The sequence below is a fragment of the Ursus arctos genome, unplaced genomic scaffold (assembly GCF_023065955.2).
Source record: "Ursus arctos isolate Adak ecotype North America unplaced genomic scaffold, UrsArc2.0 scaffold_4, whole genome shotgun sequence".
NCBI classification, from domain to species: Eukaryota; Metazoa; Chordata; class Mammalia; order Carnivora; family Ursidae; genus Ursus; species Ursus arctos.
Genome location: NW_026623056.1, coordinates 43,133,349 through 43,154,158, shown reverse-complemented (window position 1 = coordinate 43,154,158; position 20,810 = coordinate 43,133,349). Strand labels below are relative to the sequence as shown.

Genomic DNA, 20,810 nt, shown 5'->3' with positions numbered 1-20,810 from the left:
ATGCAGGTGACAAAGTGTCCTGAGTTGATTTTTCTCATTTAACATTAGACTTTCTTAATTTAAGCAGCTCAGTAAGAAACAAGACATAAGAGATTCTTGCTTTTAATTAAACATACCGATATATATTTATTTATTTACTAGTTTCACTGAGCTATTGCTTAATTTCCGTTAATGCTGTGGATTGTTTTTTCTTTCCATAGAACAGCATTCTTGTTAATCTTGCTGGGATGCATTGGTTGTGCTGTGTTTATCTTCCTGGTTCCACAGTTAATTTCAGCATAGAACCCATTTATTTATATTTTTCACTGCTCAGAACATCCTTCCCACTGAAAATTCATTGACCGTACCACGATGCACGTTGTACTTTTATTTGGGGTGGGAGGAAGTGAGGGATTGGTTTGGAGAAAGAAATGAGGGGGGGTGTCTATAAAATGCTCTTCAACGGGTAGCGTGGAACAGCGCTGTCCCTAACGGAGGCCACCGGCACCCACTTTTGGGTGTGAGTATGGTGCTGTGATTGGCTCTCTGCATCACTCTCTGTTCCCTCGGAAACAGATGACAGACTAAGAAAAGACTCCAGTATCGTTATTGCATTTCTAAACACCCAACAAACATAAACAGCAAAGCATCTTTTAACAGACTGTGACATATTGATTCACCACACATCTCTTGCCAAGTTAGGAGTCAGGAGCTAAAACATCGACATAGGACAGCTCACATTCCCTCTCTGTGGAGCGTGTATAATATTGAAAGCATTAAAGGCTTTGTAGAAAACCAGGCGTTCCAGGGCGTCGGGGGCCGCTAATCAAGCGCTCTCTAAAGCAGGTTTCCGCGCTCCGCGCACAGGACAGGCCGCGTGCCTCGCTTGGCGTTTGATCCCCCTTGAACTGGGCATCGTCCGTGGCCATATGAGTAGGCGGAGAAGAAGGAAATAGAAGCTACTTCCAATTCACAGCATGTCTCCAGCTGCCTTTTTTGCTTTCTACAGCCACCCAGGATGGAGCAAAGACTCGAACCATTTTAGAGAACGGCTGATTGCGGTATAACCTTATCAAAATCCCCGACTGCAATACCGCCATTGGTGAAATACTATTCACCGGGCCTCGATATTTTCAACACCCATCTTCACTCCTATATACTTGGATTTAGTTTCTCCTGGTTATCAGCCTGAAGGCAGCTCTAAGTTCTTCATCTAAGTATTCTATCTAGCGTGATTAGAGGGCCTTCTCACATTTGGAGAAGTCCTGAGAGTCAGCCACTGACAGGAAAGCATAAATGGATGAGCCGAGAACACTGGCAGAAGTGGGGCCCCAAAGACCCTCCTTGTGCTGCATGGACAAGCTCCTTCTCTTCCATCTTCTTCACATTCTAGGTGAGGGTGAATAGGATTACCCGCTCCCTTTCTCGAACGTCCCCTCCTGTGCTCTGGTTTCGTGAATGGAACCAGAGGGTGTCCTGACGAGAAATTTTGCTTGGAGTGCACACGTCTGCGGTGTAGCTGCACCTGTCATATCATTTTAGACTCCCAGTCATGTTCTATTTGCTTCTTTGGTAATAACACTGCACCAGAAAATACAAATTCCACTCCATGTTATGCTCATCTCTAGACTGTCACGCCAGGTTTTTTCCCTCCTTCGCCCATGTTGAATAAGAAGAGGAAAAAGAGAGACTGTGCACAGTTCCCGAGTGCTCACGTCGGGGCAGGCGCTGTGCTGAGTACTTCCCGTGCCTGATCTCTTTCAGTCTTCACGCCGAATCTTCATTTGACGAATGAAGACACAGAGGCACAGAGAAGTCAGCTCACTTGCCCAGGGTCACACAGTGGGGTACGTGCGGGGCGTGGGGTGCTCTGACTGCATTGTTGCCTCTCCTCCGAGTATCCGCCCCGAGAGCCGGCTCCAGGTTCAAGCAGGGGTTTCGGTCGAGATGGTGGGTAGAAGCGGAGGAAGCGCCTCTACTCCGGAGAAAAAGGAACTATGAGGAACACAGAAAGCTCTGTGGCCTTCTTTCTGGAGTCAGAATAAACGTGCCGACCTGTGCTTGAAGGCACTAGTGCCCGGGCTGGTGAACAACACCACGGCTAGTACTGTTTTCCAGGCTGCCACTTGGCCGGTTCTCTCTCTTTACTCTTGGCTAGTAATTAGATTTAAATCCCTGTCAGGACTCTAACTCTAGTCACCCTGGGAGGTTCTAGATTTCTTTACTATTGCTTGCAAAGATTTCATTTGAAAAAAGTCCTTTGAAATGATAAGTAAGTTATACTCAGCAATAGCTTTAAAAAAAAAATCTATTATCTTGTTGAGTCTTTTGAAGAACACATGCTGCTCTCTCTGTCCTCACCTTGAGATGTTAACCCTTATTTTTATCTCCAGTTTGAAGAATAAAAATACCCGGGAGGACCAGAGAAGGCCGGCTCCTCCACTGTAGCTTTCATCCACACCCGTGCCGCTGCCAGGCTCATTTGGACGGCGTCCAGGCACTTGGAATCCGTTGACTCGGGAATCTGGGGTTTTCTCTGTTGTGTGTTTTTGCAAACTCGTTTTCTACGTATAGAACAAATCATCGCGGTGGCTTTGCTTCTCAGGGGAAAAATAAAGCACCGTGCTTTATATGAGTGAGTGCGTCTCTCGGCCTCTGTGCCCAGCTGCTTTGAGCAAGGCACTCGGAGGCACAGTTTGCCTAGTGCTGTGGCCCCACCCGACACCCACGGCGACTGGCAGCAGCCCGGCCATCACAAGAAGTGCTTGTGATCACGAGCGCAGCTTTTCTCTGACACGGGTACCTGACCCACTCGGGCACTTGGAGTCCTTTGAGGAACAGCACGGAGTCATATAAATAACTGGCTCAGGTGGGGATCGCCAGCCCCGTTAACACGTGTTAAAGCAACTGAGTAGCCTCCCGGGGGATCCGGTCACTCAGGAGAAAGCTGTTCTGAGACCTTCCTATCGCTATATTATGGCTCCTTTGGAGGCTCCCAGTTGCTTTTGAGGAGGGAGGCTTGGTGGGTCTCCCTTCGAAGTCTAGTTCGTTCATTCAGCAAAGAATGAAACATAAAAAAAACACAAAAGCATTTAATTTTACTAAGTGTGATGCTTTTGGAAAAATATGAAAATTTTTTGGTGTAATTTCATTCGCAATTGTTTTAGGCAATTAATAAATGCCCCACAATCAGCCGAAAGCATGACGAAAAATGCCACGATTTTCTGACAACTTTCTCTGAGTGAAAGTAAGAACAATTGATACGTGTTGATGCTTTCAAATATATCCCCGCAGAGGATCCCCGAGTAGCATTTTCTATTCCATTTAGTAACAGTTGTTACCAGAACAATCCCTATTGATAGCCAGGCATACAGCTAAAGATAGGAGGAGATGTGGGCTCTATTGAATCCAGGATAATCACATTTTTAAAAATCCAAGATATATACCCAACCAATTCAACTGCAAGAATTAAGCACTTGATAACATTGCAATAAAAAAAGGTTTATCCAGGTAACCAAATAGATGCATCCTCTAGCTTACAAAAATGTGGCTTATGAACATTACATTCTAAAAATGTCTGGTTGAATTGGGGGTGGAAATTCCCTGGAGAGTGAGCAGCATTCCTGGCAGGGGAGGAGGTAGGGTGGCAGACCTGCCACCACAGGACCCTCACCCAAGGCAGTGGGGAATCTAGTCCTACAACCAGTAGGGAAGGAGGTTTAGCAGTAGAAGAGCAAAGATTCTAGTACTTTCCAGTTGTCCTCAGCATGAGAGATATCTCCCCATACAATCTGGCACATATGCTAAAATTGCTAAGTTATTATATATTTTAAAAGTAAATAAGTAGAGAGCTTCCATGGAAGGGAAATACACTTAAATTTTGCCAACAATCCATTTGTTTAGGATGTCGATCAGCTTATGTATATTGTCGGTTTAACCTTGAGGAATTTTGCAGGCAATTCAAAGAAAATCAGGAAGTAAAACGATAGCTGTCTTTTCCGGAAGGCAGCTCCATGATCAAATAAGATTTTGTTAGGAGAAAGATCCCGGAGCCTTGCGTCATGTTGCGTGTATCGCAACATCTAGAAGAGAATAGCAGCAGTTTTGCAGATCTGCGAATCTAGCACGCTCCCTGGCATCAAGACTGACATCACACTGCAGTTTTCAGACTTCTACATCATTTCTCTCCAAATTGGACTCCTTAACAAGCATTTCTCATCGTCCACGCTGGGAAAAGCTACTCGGTCCTCCACAACTGGCTATTATCAGAGCTGAAACGCTGCCGTGTTCTAGTCAAATGACTGACTGCAGGAGTGGGTGCTTAGTGAGTTGGGTCTAATGATTAGGTCCGTTCTCACTTCTATGCAGCCAGCAGTGCTGTCTTCAATGTTAAATAATCAGTCCAATTAGCCATAACTCAGGGTTAAATACTTTATCCACCCCCACCTCCTGTTCGGTGGATGGGTGCTTGAGCATGAAGCCTATATGCACAAAATAAACACCAGGCGTCGAGTTCCCGCACAGCCTCGCTGTTCATGCCAACACTGTCAACTGTGAGCTCCTGGTGAAATCATGTCCTACATGGATGGTGTTACCATAATCCGGCATTTTCTAAAGCTGTCAAACTTGAAGCCGTGAGCTGGAAAGGCACCACACCGAAATGAAATCCAGTTGCATCTGCAAGCCTCCGCCTCGGTGGGAGTCTAATCAGGTTGCGTACAGCTCCGTGCTGCACGGAGCCGCCTTCGGTGCAGGAGGCAGGCCATTTAAATGCCTTCTGAACTCCATTAGTTACTCCTGCTGAGAGTGACAAAATCCTCATAAATGCATAAAAAATTAAATTGCCTATGAGGTAAGAAATGAAATGGTACCTAGCTGCCAAATATTATTTTCCATTCAAACAGTCTACAATCACACATACAACAGAGAGTACATACCCGCAAGTCACGCAGCGTGGGCTAGGAACGCTGGGCTCGAAAGTCTAATGACATCATCTGGTAACCATCCCCTGACTTGGGCTTCAAGTTTGCTTCCCCTCCATGCCCACCCCCACCCCAGATGGCACCCACAATCTCCATTCCAGTCTAGCCGAGGGAGTCAGCCAGCCCAGTGGGAGCGTCAGAGATGCCTGGCATCGGTGGGTGGGGGGGAGGGGGGAGACATGACCCATGACCCAGTCACAGCGCGGGAGTGCAGTATGGGGTTGATGACTACTCAGAGAGACATGCGCTCCTTTTCCCCCCATGTTCCCGGACCTTGGCAGCAGGTGCTGGGACAGCAGCTGTCTGTTTTGCCATTACACGCAGCCTCTGAAGGCAGGCAAGAGCTAGCTCGAGAGCTGGGGATACAGTGGATCCTCAGGACACCGTTTTGAGGCCCAGGATCCAGCTATGCACCTGAATGTTGTTACATTAGCCAAAAAACCCCATTTTTCTTAGATACAGGATTTCTTTCCCTGGTAATCAAAATAGTCCTAAGTGACAACCAGTTAAAATGGAGAACTATTTCAATTTACACCTCAGTCTCGGAAGAGGTCTCTCTCTACCGGTGAGGAGCGGCATGGCAACGCGGGGAGGCGGCAGGCCGAGGTTCTCCGCTGGTCAGCAGTACAGCCAGGACCAGAACCCAGGGTTCTTGCTTTCTCAGGTGCCGATCACACCAGACCGCGGGAAAAAGCAACACGACCGACTTGTTTAAAACTTTTAGTTAAAACTTTGTTCCAATTAAAAGTTTGCTTACTCGTTTAACATACTTTAAAAAGAATTTATAAATTAATATTTTAAGCGATCCTTTGCATTGTTACCTAGAATATGGACAACTTGAAGATACAATGAACTAAATTTCTTAGAAATGTGTTTGTGGTCTGCTTTAAGAGCAACAGAAATAGCCCAACAAAATAGCTTAAAATGTTTTATTAAGTATATATAATATTACAGGGTAATATTTACAAAGTTATGTTTTTAAATAAAAAAAGTATCTTGGCAAAGATTGCAGATATTCAAAGCTTCAAACAGTGATAAATTGATTTAATACATATAAAAAAAACCTTTAATGGTAACACAGCTGTAAAACAACTTTGGTCTTTAAATCACTGCAAAAAATGGCTACTGACAAATAGCACACCTTTAATTGCTATGGAAAAAAGCCCCAAGAGAGGATCTTGCACATAGCAACACTGGAGTTTTCTTTATTTAGAATGGTTAATGGATATTTATATGATGCAGGATCTAAATCTCAACAATGGCTTTTTGTAAATAATGCTCCATTTAATAAAAACAGAAATGTTTCCTTCTCTTACCAGCCCTGATAACAACACTTTTAAGATTCCACTGATGTCGTCTTACAGAGAAGCTTATTACAAATGCTCTCTTTTTTTCAAAAGGCTAAATTTCTGGGAAAGCTGGTCTTAAATGATAAGTAAGAGCTGTCAAAAGCCAAAGGTAGGAAAACTTCCTGTTCACTGCTTATCTCTTAGAAGTTACCTGGATTATCCCTATTAGCCACGGAAAATGACTTAACAAAGGACCCCAGTGGGTGATGGCAGTTAGTGATTTTGAAAATATGACACATGAGAAACTAAGATTTCTAAACAAACTCTCCATTAAATAAAACATAATAAAAAGATAAAGCGTTGCCCAACAATCATTTCTCCAGTTTCCAATGGCAGGTAAATAAAGGAGTACGTATTTCCATACACATCCCACAGATCTGTTTTTGAATACCCCTTTTAGGACAAAAAATATCTAGAAGGTGATATAGAGCTTGATTCTTAATGAGATGGAGGAGTAACCTGATCACTTTTTGAGCTTTAACTCAAATCACAATGTGGTTGGTCATTTACTGAATTGAAGCATCCTGGCATGAGCAATACTCTCAAATTATGGGATAGCCCCATTTTTTCACATCGACATTCTCAGAAATTTAAACAAAATGGACCTGGAGTTTCTAGGTGAAGAGTCATCACCTTTTAAGGTTTTCAGGGCACGTGAAATTTGTCAAGAGAGAAAACTATCTAGATCACCCTACTGAAAATCATGGGGAATCTGCATACTTTCAATCTTCCAACTTAGGAACTGAACACCTAATGTAGGCAAAACACTGCAGGAAAAGAAAGGTGGGGGGGAAGCTCTTTCCATAACAGAATTTCAAAATTGAGGGAAGCAATACAAAAAACCTGACAGAACTCAGCAGACACACATGAAGTACTAAGAGAGGTGTTATCAGAGATGAAAGAGGCAGCAACACAGATGGGGGTGAGCTACAGACGAGAGCTAGGAGGGGACGGACGGCTGGAGGACAGTGTTTGGAAGGAGATGGAAAATCGGAGTTGGCCAAAAACGTTGGAAAAGTTATTGCAAAAATGACAAGTGGCACCAGAGGATGTGCCCTAAATAAAATCAACCGGAAGAGTCAATGGCAAAAATTGGGATCATTGAGTAAAAAGCAGGTTGTCGGGGGGGTGGGGGACAGATACATGATGCTCAAAACATTGTTAACAATTCTAATTTCGTGTGATAAAAAACTGGGAGCCACTGCAAGTCTGATTTAAAGTGAATGAACTGGCCCAATGATGAGGGCTCCTGCTGATGTGGTCCCTTTTCCAGAGAAGCTGACAACTAGTAAGAGCAAGAGCTGATGTCACCTGGCATCTCTCCTGCTTCCTCTGTGCGTTGTCTAGGGCAGTGAGTACCTCAAAAGACAGGCAGTGTTAAAGAGAACACAAAGGGTGATGGATGGGTCCCAAGACTGAACCCCAAATAAATGAGAGCTTATTGCATATTAAAAGATACAACTTTAGTTTATAAAAAAGTTTGCTATAAAGATTTTCATGCCTTACTTTTTTTTAATAGAGAATAGGTATCTGGATCTTTTTCAAGTTCATCTGCATTTCTCCTCCTTTCATCAAAATTGATTTCTAAAGTAACCAAACAATATTAGTAAAATATATTTTCAGAGGCAAAAAGAGCAGCAAGAGCCATCAGATTTATATAAAGGAATACAGCTCCCTCTCCATATAATATTTTGGACAGCAACACAATTAGGAAAGAAGTTTTGTTTTTTTTTCCCAAGAAGAGCTGTCTTGACAGTCTGCTCAGTTTTCTCAGAAGCATCAGCAGGCCGTACGTTGAGGTGTGCCAGAGGCAAACCACTTGGTCCCAATATGAAATATGACAATTAATTTGGCATAAAAGAGGCACATGGGAACAATCGGTGGACTAAGAACTATTAGTAATGTAACTACAGATACGAATGTCTTATTATTACACAGACAGGAAGGAATTACTAGTATTTTTAGAGGTATTGTGAGCAGTCAAAAAGCTTGGCGAATTACCTAGAAGTTTTTGAAGTTTTCAGTGCTCAAAAATTTGCATCAAATATAATTCCACCCAATAAAGATCTTTTTTTAATGTTACTAAAAGCATGAAATTAACATTTGCTCTCCTGTAGGTACCCTGCTGTTGTCCGTACAGAAGACGCACGTGCCTACCTTATACATGTGCGCACACACACACACACACACACACCCCCACGGAAGAGGAAAACGAGTGCTAAGAATCTAAAAGTACTCCAGGCGATCACGACTGTTGGAACGTTAATTTTCTTCTAACAGGGGTAGGAAATGTGGGGGGTTTTGTTTTACTTCCCGATCTTAGAGTAAGGGGCTCACGGAGGCAGGACTACACGAGGAAGATGATGAGTGTTTATCATGCAACACAGACACAATGGTAACAAAACCACCCTGCCGCGGGTGGGCTTGTTGGCCTGACAGTGACACACATTATGTTGCCATGCAGGAGACTCATAGTTCAAATCTCGATCTTGGTTTTTCATGCCCCAGATCAGAAAAGAAGTGAAGAAACACTGTAGATTGTGCCTTCAAATCCGAGGAAGGAAATACATATGTTACAACCATCGTTATTTCTGCTGAAAAGTGTGAACCTAGTTCTCGGAGAATAAGTCTGGCTCCTTTCTGCAGTGATGCTACCGTGTCACTGGACCATGTTCAAAGAGGAGAAAAGGTGCTACATCTTGTACAGCAGAAGCAAATAACAGGAGGACAAGACAGGATTTAAAGGGTTGTGTGAATAAAAGAAAAACACATCCATCAATAAAATTACCCTAATTCTGGAAAGGATTCATTACACTGTGTGTCGAAGGAAGAACGTGTGAATGGCAACCCCAAGAATGAAGACCATGACCTCCTGCCGGACCAGATCACACGCAGGTGGCACTCAAGACGTTCCCTAGCAAACTCCTGTCTGTACTCGAATTTGCTATTCCCTTGCCCCAGAAGCGGTACAAGCCGTATTTGGCTAACACCAGCCGTAACTGCCAACGTGGCTGTGAACCCGAGTTCGCCAAGGTTCTATGGAAGCCACTGTTCTTCATAGATCTCTCTGGGAAACCAGGAGGGTAGCGCCAGGTAATTCTCACCTTGAACCAATTTAAACTGGTGACCTAAAGTCAAGGCCCTAGGACCTGAAAGGCATCATTCTTGGAAGTTGGCCACTCTACTCTTGCCCCGAATTCAGTAAAAATAACAACAAAAAACTGGATCTCAATTGGGCACACAACACAGATAATAATTCTTTTATTAACTACATTACAAACGCTTTGAATAAAAACTTAACTGCAACAATAATCATTTAAGGGTCAATGATTTACTTTTTTCCACAGACGAGAACCAGTTATTTTTCTTGTTTTCTTCTCCTGAACAGTGAATCAAGGCCATGGTGCTCCAACACAATTGTATTCCTCTCACGTCTTACTACTTTCCAAATCAGAGTCCGTCACTTCACTTCAGTTACTCTGGAAAATTGAAAAATGAACACATAATTACTATTCATGTCTATTTTCTATGCATTAACAAGTTGATGTATTTAAAAAAAATGGGAATTGTCACATATACGATATCTAAAAATAAAGAAAAAGTATTTAATTTTAGATTTGCAAAGGTCACAGACATAAACCCGGCAAATCATCAGCCTTTTTAGTTGTGGTAAGGAAAAGGCCAATGCCAAATGAAAATAAGAATCAACAAAGTCTGGTAATCTCAGTTTGCTGGGTTAGCTGAGAAGCCAAGAGATGTTGATTTTTCAAAGCAAAAAATATTGATCAAAGAATAATATTCTATCCCATTCATTTCAGACCTGTATCATTCATGTGATGTAAGTGAAATAAAATGTTGATTTGGGGTGAGAGGAAGAGAAAATGGTACCGTGGTCACTAGTTTAGTCTGAAACTCACTCACTGCCCAGGCAGACGCACTGTGAGCATCAAGCCCACCCAAAACACAGGCTGGTTTTTGTTTGTTTTTTTTTTAAGCCAACAAATTCTAAACAGCTAAATATTAGCAAAATTAAGGGCGCTTCAAAGGTCATCATAGATTTTGTGTGTTATGAACACACAAAAACTACTCTACCTACTGATATAGTGGTTCTAAAAAAAGGAAGAGGCACTTGAGGCTCTTGTACGAGTTTTCTGAAAACAGAGAAAAGGAGGTTCGTTTCCCCATACAGCTGCAGAAGAGTGACACCACAGCAGGAAAAGGGCGAAGCAATTACAAAATAAACCATGAGAATGTAAACATGGGCAAACCACGCCACAATTCCAGGGACCAGTTCTTTTTTTAAATGTCATTTAGTTTATTCCTACCAACCACAATTTTTTGTTTTTTAGGAGGGTGGTGGTTGGCAAACAAAACATGCATCTTTGTAATAAAAGCTGGAGCTGCGACAGAAACTTACAAAAGTGGAATCACTCTGTGATTCCTTGTTGAACGCGGCCCAAGTCTTGTTTTAAACTCTGTCCACCAACACATAATCGGCATGTTTTTAATCCTACGCAAAAACTACTTGCACTCAGGGGAACACAGCCTGCTGCGCTAAAGGCTGCACTCAGCCACAGAGGCGAGGCGGTAGGTCACGCATGTTAAAGCAGGAACATAGCAAACTATTTACATGATCAAGAAATGACTGCAAGTATCAAAGGTATGAAGCAATTTTTGATAAGATAAAAACACAAAATTATTAAGATGTTAACAGAACTGAAGTATCACAGCGTCTTGAGGTAAAATCAAAACGAATACTTAGAGCACTCAGCATCTCAGACTTACTTTTAAAAACTAACAAATATGTCCTTGAAATATTCAATAAAAATTAGAAATTATTAGCCTAGATTTCCAAAACAAGAAGCAAAAGCTTGAATGACTAAACATTTCTCTCTTAAATCCTCTCCCAAAAGGAAAGAACTGAGTCCTGCTTAGAAAAGCAGAGATATTAAGTCCCCATGAATTAAATGCAACAAATCGCCAACACAAGCACAAAAGAAACTCTGTCAAGATGATAAAGATTTGTGCCAGATTATCTATGTGTCTTGCAAAAAGCATTTAAAAGTTACAGTCACCAGATACTGCAGCTGAAAAATGTTTTTTAAAAAGCAGTAATTTCTCTTTGCTATGAGCAATAGGACCGGAGGGTCTGATGAGTGAGACCCTACAGCTTTTCTAGCACTTGTTTTGCAACTTTTAAGAGATTTAAGTTTAATAAATCAAGAAATGCAGACCTTTATGATTTGACAGTGTCCCTTTTACATACAAAAAAGAGCATACTTTCAAGAAGCCATTTTATTTCTTTTCAATGTTCATATTTTAACCAATCTATAATTGTAGGTGCATTTTATACTTACCATCATTCATCATTCCTTTTGATTCTTTAAATGCTAAGAATTAGTAACAAGCCAAGCAGGCAGTTAGTAAGATTCCACAATTAGAAATCATTTCTAAATAAATAAATATGCAGTATTATCATGCTAACTATTCCACAGCTATAAAGCCAAATTAATTTTAAGTCTATTACTTTATTACAAAAGCCTTTCTGTGGATCATACCCACAGACTCCACAAAAGGAAACAAAGTCAGCTGGGAACACAGATCTAGATTGAGGGAGAAAGAAAGTGAGATGCTTGGGTCTCATCCCGTGGTGACAGCCTGAATCTGAAATTTATAAATCAGAAACTGAAATTAATTGAGATTCTCCTCTACTGGGGGCAGTATACTTCATCTTGGCTAATACAAGGCAAGGTCCCCTTGCCCAAACATTGCTTGGCCAGTGCAAGCAACTACTGAAGAGATACTGAATAGTGATTTTTCTTAGAGGTAAGAACATTACAATAGCAATACTCTGAATAATCAAGAAAAGAGGGGTCAAGACAAAAAAAAAAAACAAAAACCCACCCAAAAAACAAAAACAAAAAAACCCTAGTTTTCCCCAAGGCATAGATGGAGCATTCTAACTGTTTTGGGAAGCTGCTCAAATTATGGTCAGGTAATGGATCAAGAAGAATATACAAGTTTGTAACAACCACATACCATTAAGGGGCTCCTCTACAGCTTTCTGGAAAATATTTAAAATATATTTACATAAAAATGGAACTTATTTCATGTCCTTTTATACTAAAATTTATATATGCTAACATTTAAACTATATAGTAGAGAGTGAATCTTACAGTCTAAAAACAAAATAAGGCAATAAAGGTTAGAAAAACAAAGCTTGCCAAGTTTACCTAATAGTTTAAAAATAGTTGTATTAATATTTTTTCTATACAGAATTTCCCACCCACTCTGCCTCTTTTAGTTCAAGAAATTTTAACTTGTCAAAAAGTGCAAACATAAATAGCAATACAATAATAAATAAAAGAGTTAAACGAGATGAGACCAGAACAGAATCATTTTCAAATCATGCAAACTGAATTCAGTACCAAGGAAAGAAAATGTGTTAAGATTTAAGGGTCCGATGGTTGGATTATCTCCAACAGAGGCACTCAACACAGCTAGCTCTTGGCCAATGTAGCTACAGCACCCATCTTTATAACATAAACACCTGCGGTAAGATTCACCCCTAGGCCCCCCTGCCTCTCGGGCATGTCTTCTGAGGCTCGTCAGGCCTAAGGAGTACATGTAATCTTCACTTCCTGCCACAGACAGGAGTCTCGATTCTGGCGTTCCAGACAGAGCTACCATTATTCCTTTCTAGGAAGGTGACTTCTCCAGACCTCCTTTCAAGAAAATAGTTCTTGGGCCTGTCCCATGACCAGTCTCTACACGAGTTTTTTTCATGTGCTCATTTATCCATTTCAGTGTATCTCCTAAATCTGCTCCTTCTCTTGGAATTTTCCTGAATAACTTATTAAGGTATCCAAGACAGAGTGAAAACTACAGTACAGTATGGAGGAAGAAAAATACTTATAAAATGAGGGAAGAAGGGGAGTAAATTATAATTCAGAACAGATAGGTTCCAGCAATATCTACATTTATTTTATAGATTATCATTTTTAATGAAATCAATTTCACACAAATCCCCCTCCCTCATTTTAAAGCCGGAAATAGTTTGTATATGCGCATCGAATGGAGCCAACAGGTGAGGCAGTATATTGCAGTCAGTTTCTTTCAGCAGAGATAATAACCATCATTCTTACACATGAAATTTCCAGTTCTGAGAAAGTGAGAAGTCACTCGAGAAGTGAGCACAATCTTAAGGAATCACTGATTCTATTTTAGTGCAACTAAAATGATCAAACAGGTTTTAAAACAGTTGGCTCTACTCATGCAAAGTCACGAAATGACGTCCAAATTCTCTTAATGTGATGTTATACCACTAAACAGAGCAAAAGGCTTCAATATCTCAATTACTATTCCTCAGTCAAAACCATCAAGTGATCATTCCCAATTCATTTAAGAAAGTTTAACTTACCCTAGGAGGTTGTATAGTCTTCTGATTGGAAGCTGATATGATTAAAAATTGAGAAAATGAACTGAATAAATTAAACAAATTAAGGCAATATAATGTTTCATTTCAATGACTATATAATGATTAATTTCAAATGATTATATGCATTGATAGAATAAAATGATCAAACGGTCCATCTACATCAAATAATAAACATCTACATTGTTTTATATGCTCTATTTCCCCCAAATCGGCCATTTGTCATACTTCTTGTTGAACAATGCTATCATCTATTCACCCCCAGCGTGGACTCTACACCCCTCCCCACACAGCCCAGCCAGGAAGTGGACAGAATGTGGCAATGACTGATCTCCACCCCCTACTCCACTGCCTGCCCTTAGCTCACTGTTCTTGTTTCTTGTAGCCCAGTCTTTTCTTCTGCTTCCATCTTTCCAGTTTTCAAGGCTCCAAACAGCTAACAAACTAAAGAAAATATTCAGATCCCTCTGAGTTTAATGACTTATTCTAAGCAGCTAGTTTTTAGCCACAATCAACTTCTTCTCTATGTATTCCTTCTCAGCTTCCCAAGTGACCCTTGGAACTGCTTCTGAATGAACTGGTTAATGGAGATGAAGGAATATAGGGCCTGAAGAAAGTGACAAAGGGAAAAAATATTACTCGAGTTGCGTAGGGGAAAAGGGAGAACTTCCTTACAAAAGCCAAGTCAGAAGGTCCCAGAGCAGCTCAAGCCAGTCCTAAATACAGAATGAGTCCTACATATACAAAAGCATCAACCAGCAACATCCTGTGAGCCGGTCGGTAGGAAGGTGATGCTGCGGGACAGTCAATTACACTGTCCTGGGGGGCGGATGAAAGCCTGGATTTGATTGTGAGCAGACTCAGGCAAGCCCCCGGGACTGCTCTAGGGTTCTGTGCTCTCTACTCCTGCCTCTCCTGCTCCATGCTCACCCCTACCAAGCTTCCGAAGCTGATGGGCAATGGGAGTGAGACCCTACCCAAGGGCAGCCAGTGTACAAACTAACCAGAAGCTGACAGGCTCCCTCAAACAGAGACCACAGCAACTGACTAGCCTGAATCTCTCTCTCACTAGAGCCCGAAGAGGAGTAACAGAGAGAAGACCAGAAAGCTGGTAATGGTAAGAAAGGTGACAAGGAGGCAGCAAGCTGGGAGAGAAGCTCAAGGCTTAAAGAAAAAGGTAAGAGAAACTATCAGTGAGAAGACAGGAATAAAATACAAGATAAAGCCATAAAGAGGCTAAGCTTATAGGGAAAGAACCAGAGAGGAACTCAATAGTATAACAGGCAGATGGGCATTGACTAACTCCTATTACTTAGAGGGCAACACGACAGCTCCATTCTTAGGAATTTCCTAAACGGCTTACTGTTCCAGTCCCTGTGAGGCCTGGTTGTGTCCCAGCTCTCAGGAGATTCCCTTCTCTGTCACTGTCATGTGTGGCTTTAAAGTAAAGGCACCTGAGGAGTGGTATGGTCCTGGCAGCCAAACAAGGAAGCCACTTTTTAAACTAGTATGGAGTGAGGTGCCTGGCTGGCTCAGTCAGTAGAGCCTGTGACTCTTGATCTCAGGGTTGTGAGTCTGAACCTCATGACAGGTACAGAGATTACTTAAAAAATAAATTAAATCTTAAAAAAAAATAGTAGTATGGAGTGAAATGGGTTGGGAATGTGGGTGAGTCACATTCAGCAGCCTCCCAAAGAGGCCACGCAGAATTATGGAACTTCGTTAGGGATTATCATGGTAGTTACAAGTACATACAACTTATTTCAACTAAACCATGCCCTTTATGTTCTATCAAGGAAAAGAAAACAGCTGTGAAAATTTCTGGCTGGTAGTGTGAAGGGCCAGATTCTAGATCTACATTTTTGAGATCATAAATTTATTTATCAGAATTATTATTAAGTACTTCCAAGTAATTCCTTTTCTGTCCTAATAACATGTAAAGAATAGTTTCTGAGTTTCAACGTTCAGGGCCAAGGAACATCACATTTTTACTACACCATTCTGAAAAAGAGCTCTATAAAGAACAATGATTCAGAGGGATAAGAGTCAGCTGTGCTCACTCTAATAGCATAAAACCCAAAAGTGCAGAAGTTAATTTCACTTGAGTTAATCACCTTCCATAGACATATGATCATTGTGACAAAATTACTATGGTTTATCTGCTACTATCATGGGCCTAAGGCACTGACAGCTACACATATGTATGTAGTTAAATATATATATACAATATATATAAAAATACATATGTTAACTATATATTTATTTAATATATATTTATAAATACATATCATATAATATACTTTAAAGTATTATTATAGTACTATACACTATAAAGTATATTATATATTTATAAATACATAAATTAAATATAAATATATTTATTATACATAAAATTATTGTTTATTATATATAAAATATATTTTTATTTATTTATGTATTTATAAACCACAAGCCTTAAAGGTTCCACATGAGCTCCCTTGCAAGGTTTCTTCTTGATTTATTCTTCTCTCCCTGAAACATCTGACCACATGGCATAAATGTATTTCTAGGTTTTGAATTTTCAGGAATATTTTTGCTACTGATATCAGACTCACCTCTCCTTAACAATGGGCTATAAAATATCTCTGAATTATATATATATATGTTCCATGTCATTCTAAAACAACTAGCATGTTGTGATAAATACGATTTCTGTATACTTAGTAGGTTGATTTGTAACAAAACATGTTTATATGCACTTATATTGAACTAAGTGGTAAATGGCTTTAAAAAAGTGAACAAGTACTGCCTCTCATAAATAATGGCTATTGATGCCACAAACAACAAGCCTAACTCTAGTGAGTTTAGTTAGTTCTATTTAATTTTCTGTTTGATCTCACATAGTTATTGTTTCTAGCTCCGATTTCATTTTGCAAAACTTAAATGCTTCCAGTTACAAAATGAAATCCAACACGGTTTAAAAAGACCACAGGAAATGAAATTTAAAAATATTACTTCTAGAGTAACAATTAAGGCTACAAATTTAAGCTTGGAAATAATAAAAACAACAAAAAAGTTAAAATTCTCATAGGGCCATTAACTTACTCTTAAAGAGTCAGGTTGGGTTTTAACAACGACAACGACAACAAAAAAAACTGAGGCTTTTACTGCACTTAAGTCAAGACACATTCATTAAGCTTTTCCAAAACAGAGCATCAGCAATGAGTAAAATTTATTTTGGAAACATTTACAATTTTTACCTCCTGATAAACATGCTAAAATGTGCAACCTTAATGTTACATACACTCGCATCTACACATTCAGATTATTTTAAGAAAAACACATCCATTTTCCCATTCTACCACATTATCTAAAGAGCAACTTTCCTGTACCTTTTCTCTTCTTGCCCTTCAACTGACCGAAGGTGTGCCTCTGAATTCTGGCATCAGACAAGTTGATTTGGAAAGTTAATTTAGAATATTCTTAAAATGTCAATACAACTGGACTAAATTCTTAACTTACACGTGATATATTTATATGCTAAACTATGATAAAGAAAAAATAATTTTGGGAACTTTTCAAGATTTCACTTTCAGTTTGCTTTTTAAGGTGAGAACAGTATGTGTGTAATTACAGTGGTTTCACAAGCTTCTCTGGGATGTAAATGATGGAGAAGGGAGAGAGCACAGCCACGGAGGTGGCAGTTAGACGCTGCCTATTTCCCCCTGAGTCAGCATTCCGGACCTGTTGGCAACTCTACTGAGCATCATTCTTTAGACATGGAAGGCTCGGGGGGGGCATGGGAACCAAAGGCAGGACGATCCAGACAATGAGGAATAAAAAAAACAAAAAGCTGACTATCAGTCAAAGACACGGAACGCGACACCATGTTGCAGGTCGCATACTGTTCTCAAGCACTCATAAGAAGCAACATAACCAGCAGTGTCAGCTTCGAGAACCACACAAACGGTGATTAGAATATGTATCAACACTCATAATGTGACGCTTCTGACAGCCACCAAATGAACACCATTCGGCTGAGAAGTCTTCATTGCGTTTTATGGACTTAGGAGTCACGAGCTAAGAAAATTTCTTTGAGGAAACGACACATGAACACACATGAACAAAGATAGGGAGATTTTAGTTAAGTATTTTAATTGTTTATCTAATAAACATTAACTAAATAGAGACAAAGAATATGTAACAAAATTGAACTCATCGATCAGTCAGCAAAAGCTGAGGTTCACAAACAAAGGTAAAATTTCTTTGAGAGTATTATGTGAGTCATATGGAAAATCATTTGACTACAACAATTTGAGGTTTATATTAATTTTTGGAAACACAGTGAAGTCCAGCTAAAGCAAAAACACTGATTTTTTTACTCCATTATTTGGTAACTTTTGATTATTGTGACAAATGTTTAAGAGTTTGCTTTGCTTCTTAAATAAAAAACAATTTTTTTAAAGGAATACTAATGTAAACCAATTATAGGGAACATTTTTAGCTTAAATAAGACAACATACTAACTAAAAGCACCTGCCTCTATATATAAAAAATAAGAATTTATATAGAAATCTGTTATTTGAAAATTGGCAGATTAAATATGAAGTTCAGAAACAATTAGCTAATTCCCCACTCACTAACAATTGATTTTAAAAGTAGTAAAAACAACATGGATGGATCTAGGGAGTGTAATGCTAAGTGAAGTCAGTCAGTCTGAGAAAGATAAATACCATGTAATTTCACTCATATGCAGAATTTAAGAAACAAGACAAACAAAGGAAAAAAGAGACAAAAAATAAGCTTCTTAAATATAGAGAACAAACTGGTCGTTGCCAGAGGGGTGGTGGGTGCGGGGAGTGGGTGAAACAGGTGATGGGGATGAAAGTTAAAGAGTACACTCATCATGATGGACACTGAATAATGTATAAACTGCTGAATCACTATATTGTACACCCGAAACTAACATAACACTGTATGTTAATTATACTGGATTTTAAATACATACACATAAATAAATTTTTTAAAATGTAGTAAGCCCCTAAATTTTAAAACTCCATGTTTTTATTGTATTGGTTTTAACTAAAAATATTTTAAAGTCAAGTAAAGTCAGAGGACACTGTTCTTTAATAAAAGTGACAGATTTTGAATTTCAACCAGCCTACTTAGGGGTGTCGAGGTCTGTAAACAATCTGCAAGAACAGCAAGTAACAAATAGTCTCTGTGAAAGAGCTAGCTCTCATAGAACCAATGGGCCAATTAAAAATCCTTTCCTATTGAATCCTCAACATTCTCTCTTTTTAGGTGGTATAAAAAAGTCTACACATTCTAAAACAAAGACATTTTCTCTTAAACTAGTTTATAATCTAAACTTTTCATTAATTCATATTACTTCTACCCTCTTTCATCACCCCACAATCATTCCAATTTTATTATTTAAAAAATACAGCTGCATTCACAGTATTTTCTCATTTTTGGAAACACTGATAAATTTCTTTAGTCATAAATTATAAGAACCAATCAAAAGAATTTTCCAAATTATATATTTGAAATTCTTGGCATAGGTTAACAAAAATAAGATTGACTTACCAACAAGTTTCATATACACTAATCCAAGTAATTCTGCTAGAGCTATAATACCCAAACCTGAAATCAGAAGAGGGCCATGCACTGGGGTGCACTCTGTAAAAACAAGTGAAATTTTACATTAGAAATCCACATGAAATAAGTGAACTTTTTAAGACCCAACAATAACAGTAATATACCAGTTTTAAGGAGAATAATTCTTTTTCTAATTACTAAGAAACAAAATTTATCTATATATATTCATCATTAACTCATTATTAATTCAGTGAAATAACTACAAGTTATTAAAGAAAAAAGTTTTCGTTCGTATAACATGTACCTTATCTCATCAAGACTAATGGAAAATAGTGTGTAAAGCCTAAAGTTCCAACCAATTGGAGCCTGGTTATTTAAAAAACATTTTCCCACAAATATAGGCGTAGCAGTTTGGCTGCTAGGATAATCATCCCACAAGCCATATATAGCCAATATTCTCTTGGCAATAGGGAAAACACTGTTCTCAGTGGGGGAAAAAAAGAGTTAAAAAAAAGAAAAGCTCACAAAGCTCACAACACTAAATGCTGGCAAGGCTGTGGAGCAACAGGAACTCTCATTCATTGCTGGTGGGAATGAACGTAAAATGGCACAGCCACTCTGGAAGACAGTTTGGCGATTTGTTACTAAACTAAATATATTCTTAACAATCCAGCAATCACACTCCTTGGTATTTACTTAAATGAAGTTGAAAACTTATGTCCACACAAATACATGCACATGATGTTTATAGTAGCTTTATTCTTAATCATCAAAAACTGAAAGCAGCCAGGATGTCCTTCAGTAGGTCAATGAATAAAGAAGAGAAGGAAGAGCTCTGTCCAAGAGGTATTCCTAGTAAGACAAACTGGGGCTAGAGAAGAACATGACCCTTACCTGAGACACAGAGGCTTAGTCCAACCACAGAAAGCACATAGCCCAGTACCTGAAGGATTAATATGGCAATGGTGAAGGGAGACATCCAAATACCTGGAGGAAGAAAGAGTGGGTTGAGAGCACTTAAGAAGCAATCATACCTCCGTGTATTCTGTACAACCAAAAATGACATCCAGGGACTAAAGACTGACTCTGGATTTCCTTGTCAGATGGTAGCTTCCTTCCCAATGATCTAAACTTCGCCTTTTCACACAAGTAGTTAGTTTCAGATTCATACATTCAGCAGTCTTTTCGTTTCACAGTGAGCTCAGCTGGGCTGGTGCTTTTTGCCCAAAATCTTAGAACAGTGCTGCTTCTACCACACTTCTGAATTTTACAATATGAATGGCTATTATGCATGACTTTGCCACATGCACATAAAATTGCTCTGGTGAAGAGAACCGTTATGCAAACATGCCATTGTAAACATCACAACCTCTGTCTTATGTGTCCAGATCTGTGATTTTATAACAAATTAATAACTTTTAATCAAGCCGGGGATAAGCTCTAAGACCAAGAGTTAAATGTACAAATAGAAAAAAACAGACTGGA

At 39.5% G+C, this 20,810-nt stretch overlaps 1 protein-coding gene across 5 annotated transcripts in view; it reads right to left on the bottom strand.

Annotated features, from left to right (window-relative positions):
* Positions 1–5,876: 5,876 nt before the first annotated feature.
* CD47 (CD47 molecule) overlaps positions 5,877–20,810 on the bottom strand; it is a 49,138-nt gene continuing 34,204 nt past the window's right edge. Inside the window, exons 6-11 of one of the 5 annotated variants that reach the window (XM_057306854.1) lie at positions 20,220–20,312; positions 19,314–19,406; positions 13,731–13,762; positions 12,350–12,374; positions 11,668–11,700; positions 5,877–9,789 (exon numbers count right to left, since the gene is read on the bottom strand). In XM_057306854.1, coding sequence (XP_057162837.1) covers positions 9,785–9,789; positions 11,668–11,700; positions 12,350–12,374; positions 13,731–13,762; positions 19,314–19,406; positions 20,220–20,312 — 281 coding nt within the window. In that variant the 3' untranslated portion in view covers positions 5,877–9,784. Of the gene's footprint in view, positions 12,375–13,730; positions 13,763–19,313; positions 19,407–20,219; positions 20,313–20,810 lie in introns of all 5 variants that reach the window. The other 4 variants (XM_026492839.4, XM_026492840.4, XM_057306853.1 and 1 more) reach the window with 4 other exon arrangements.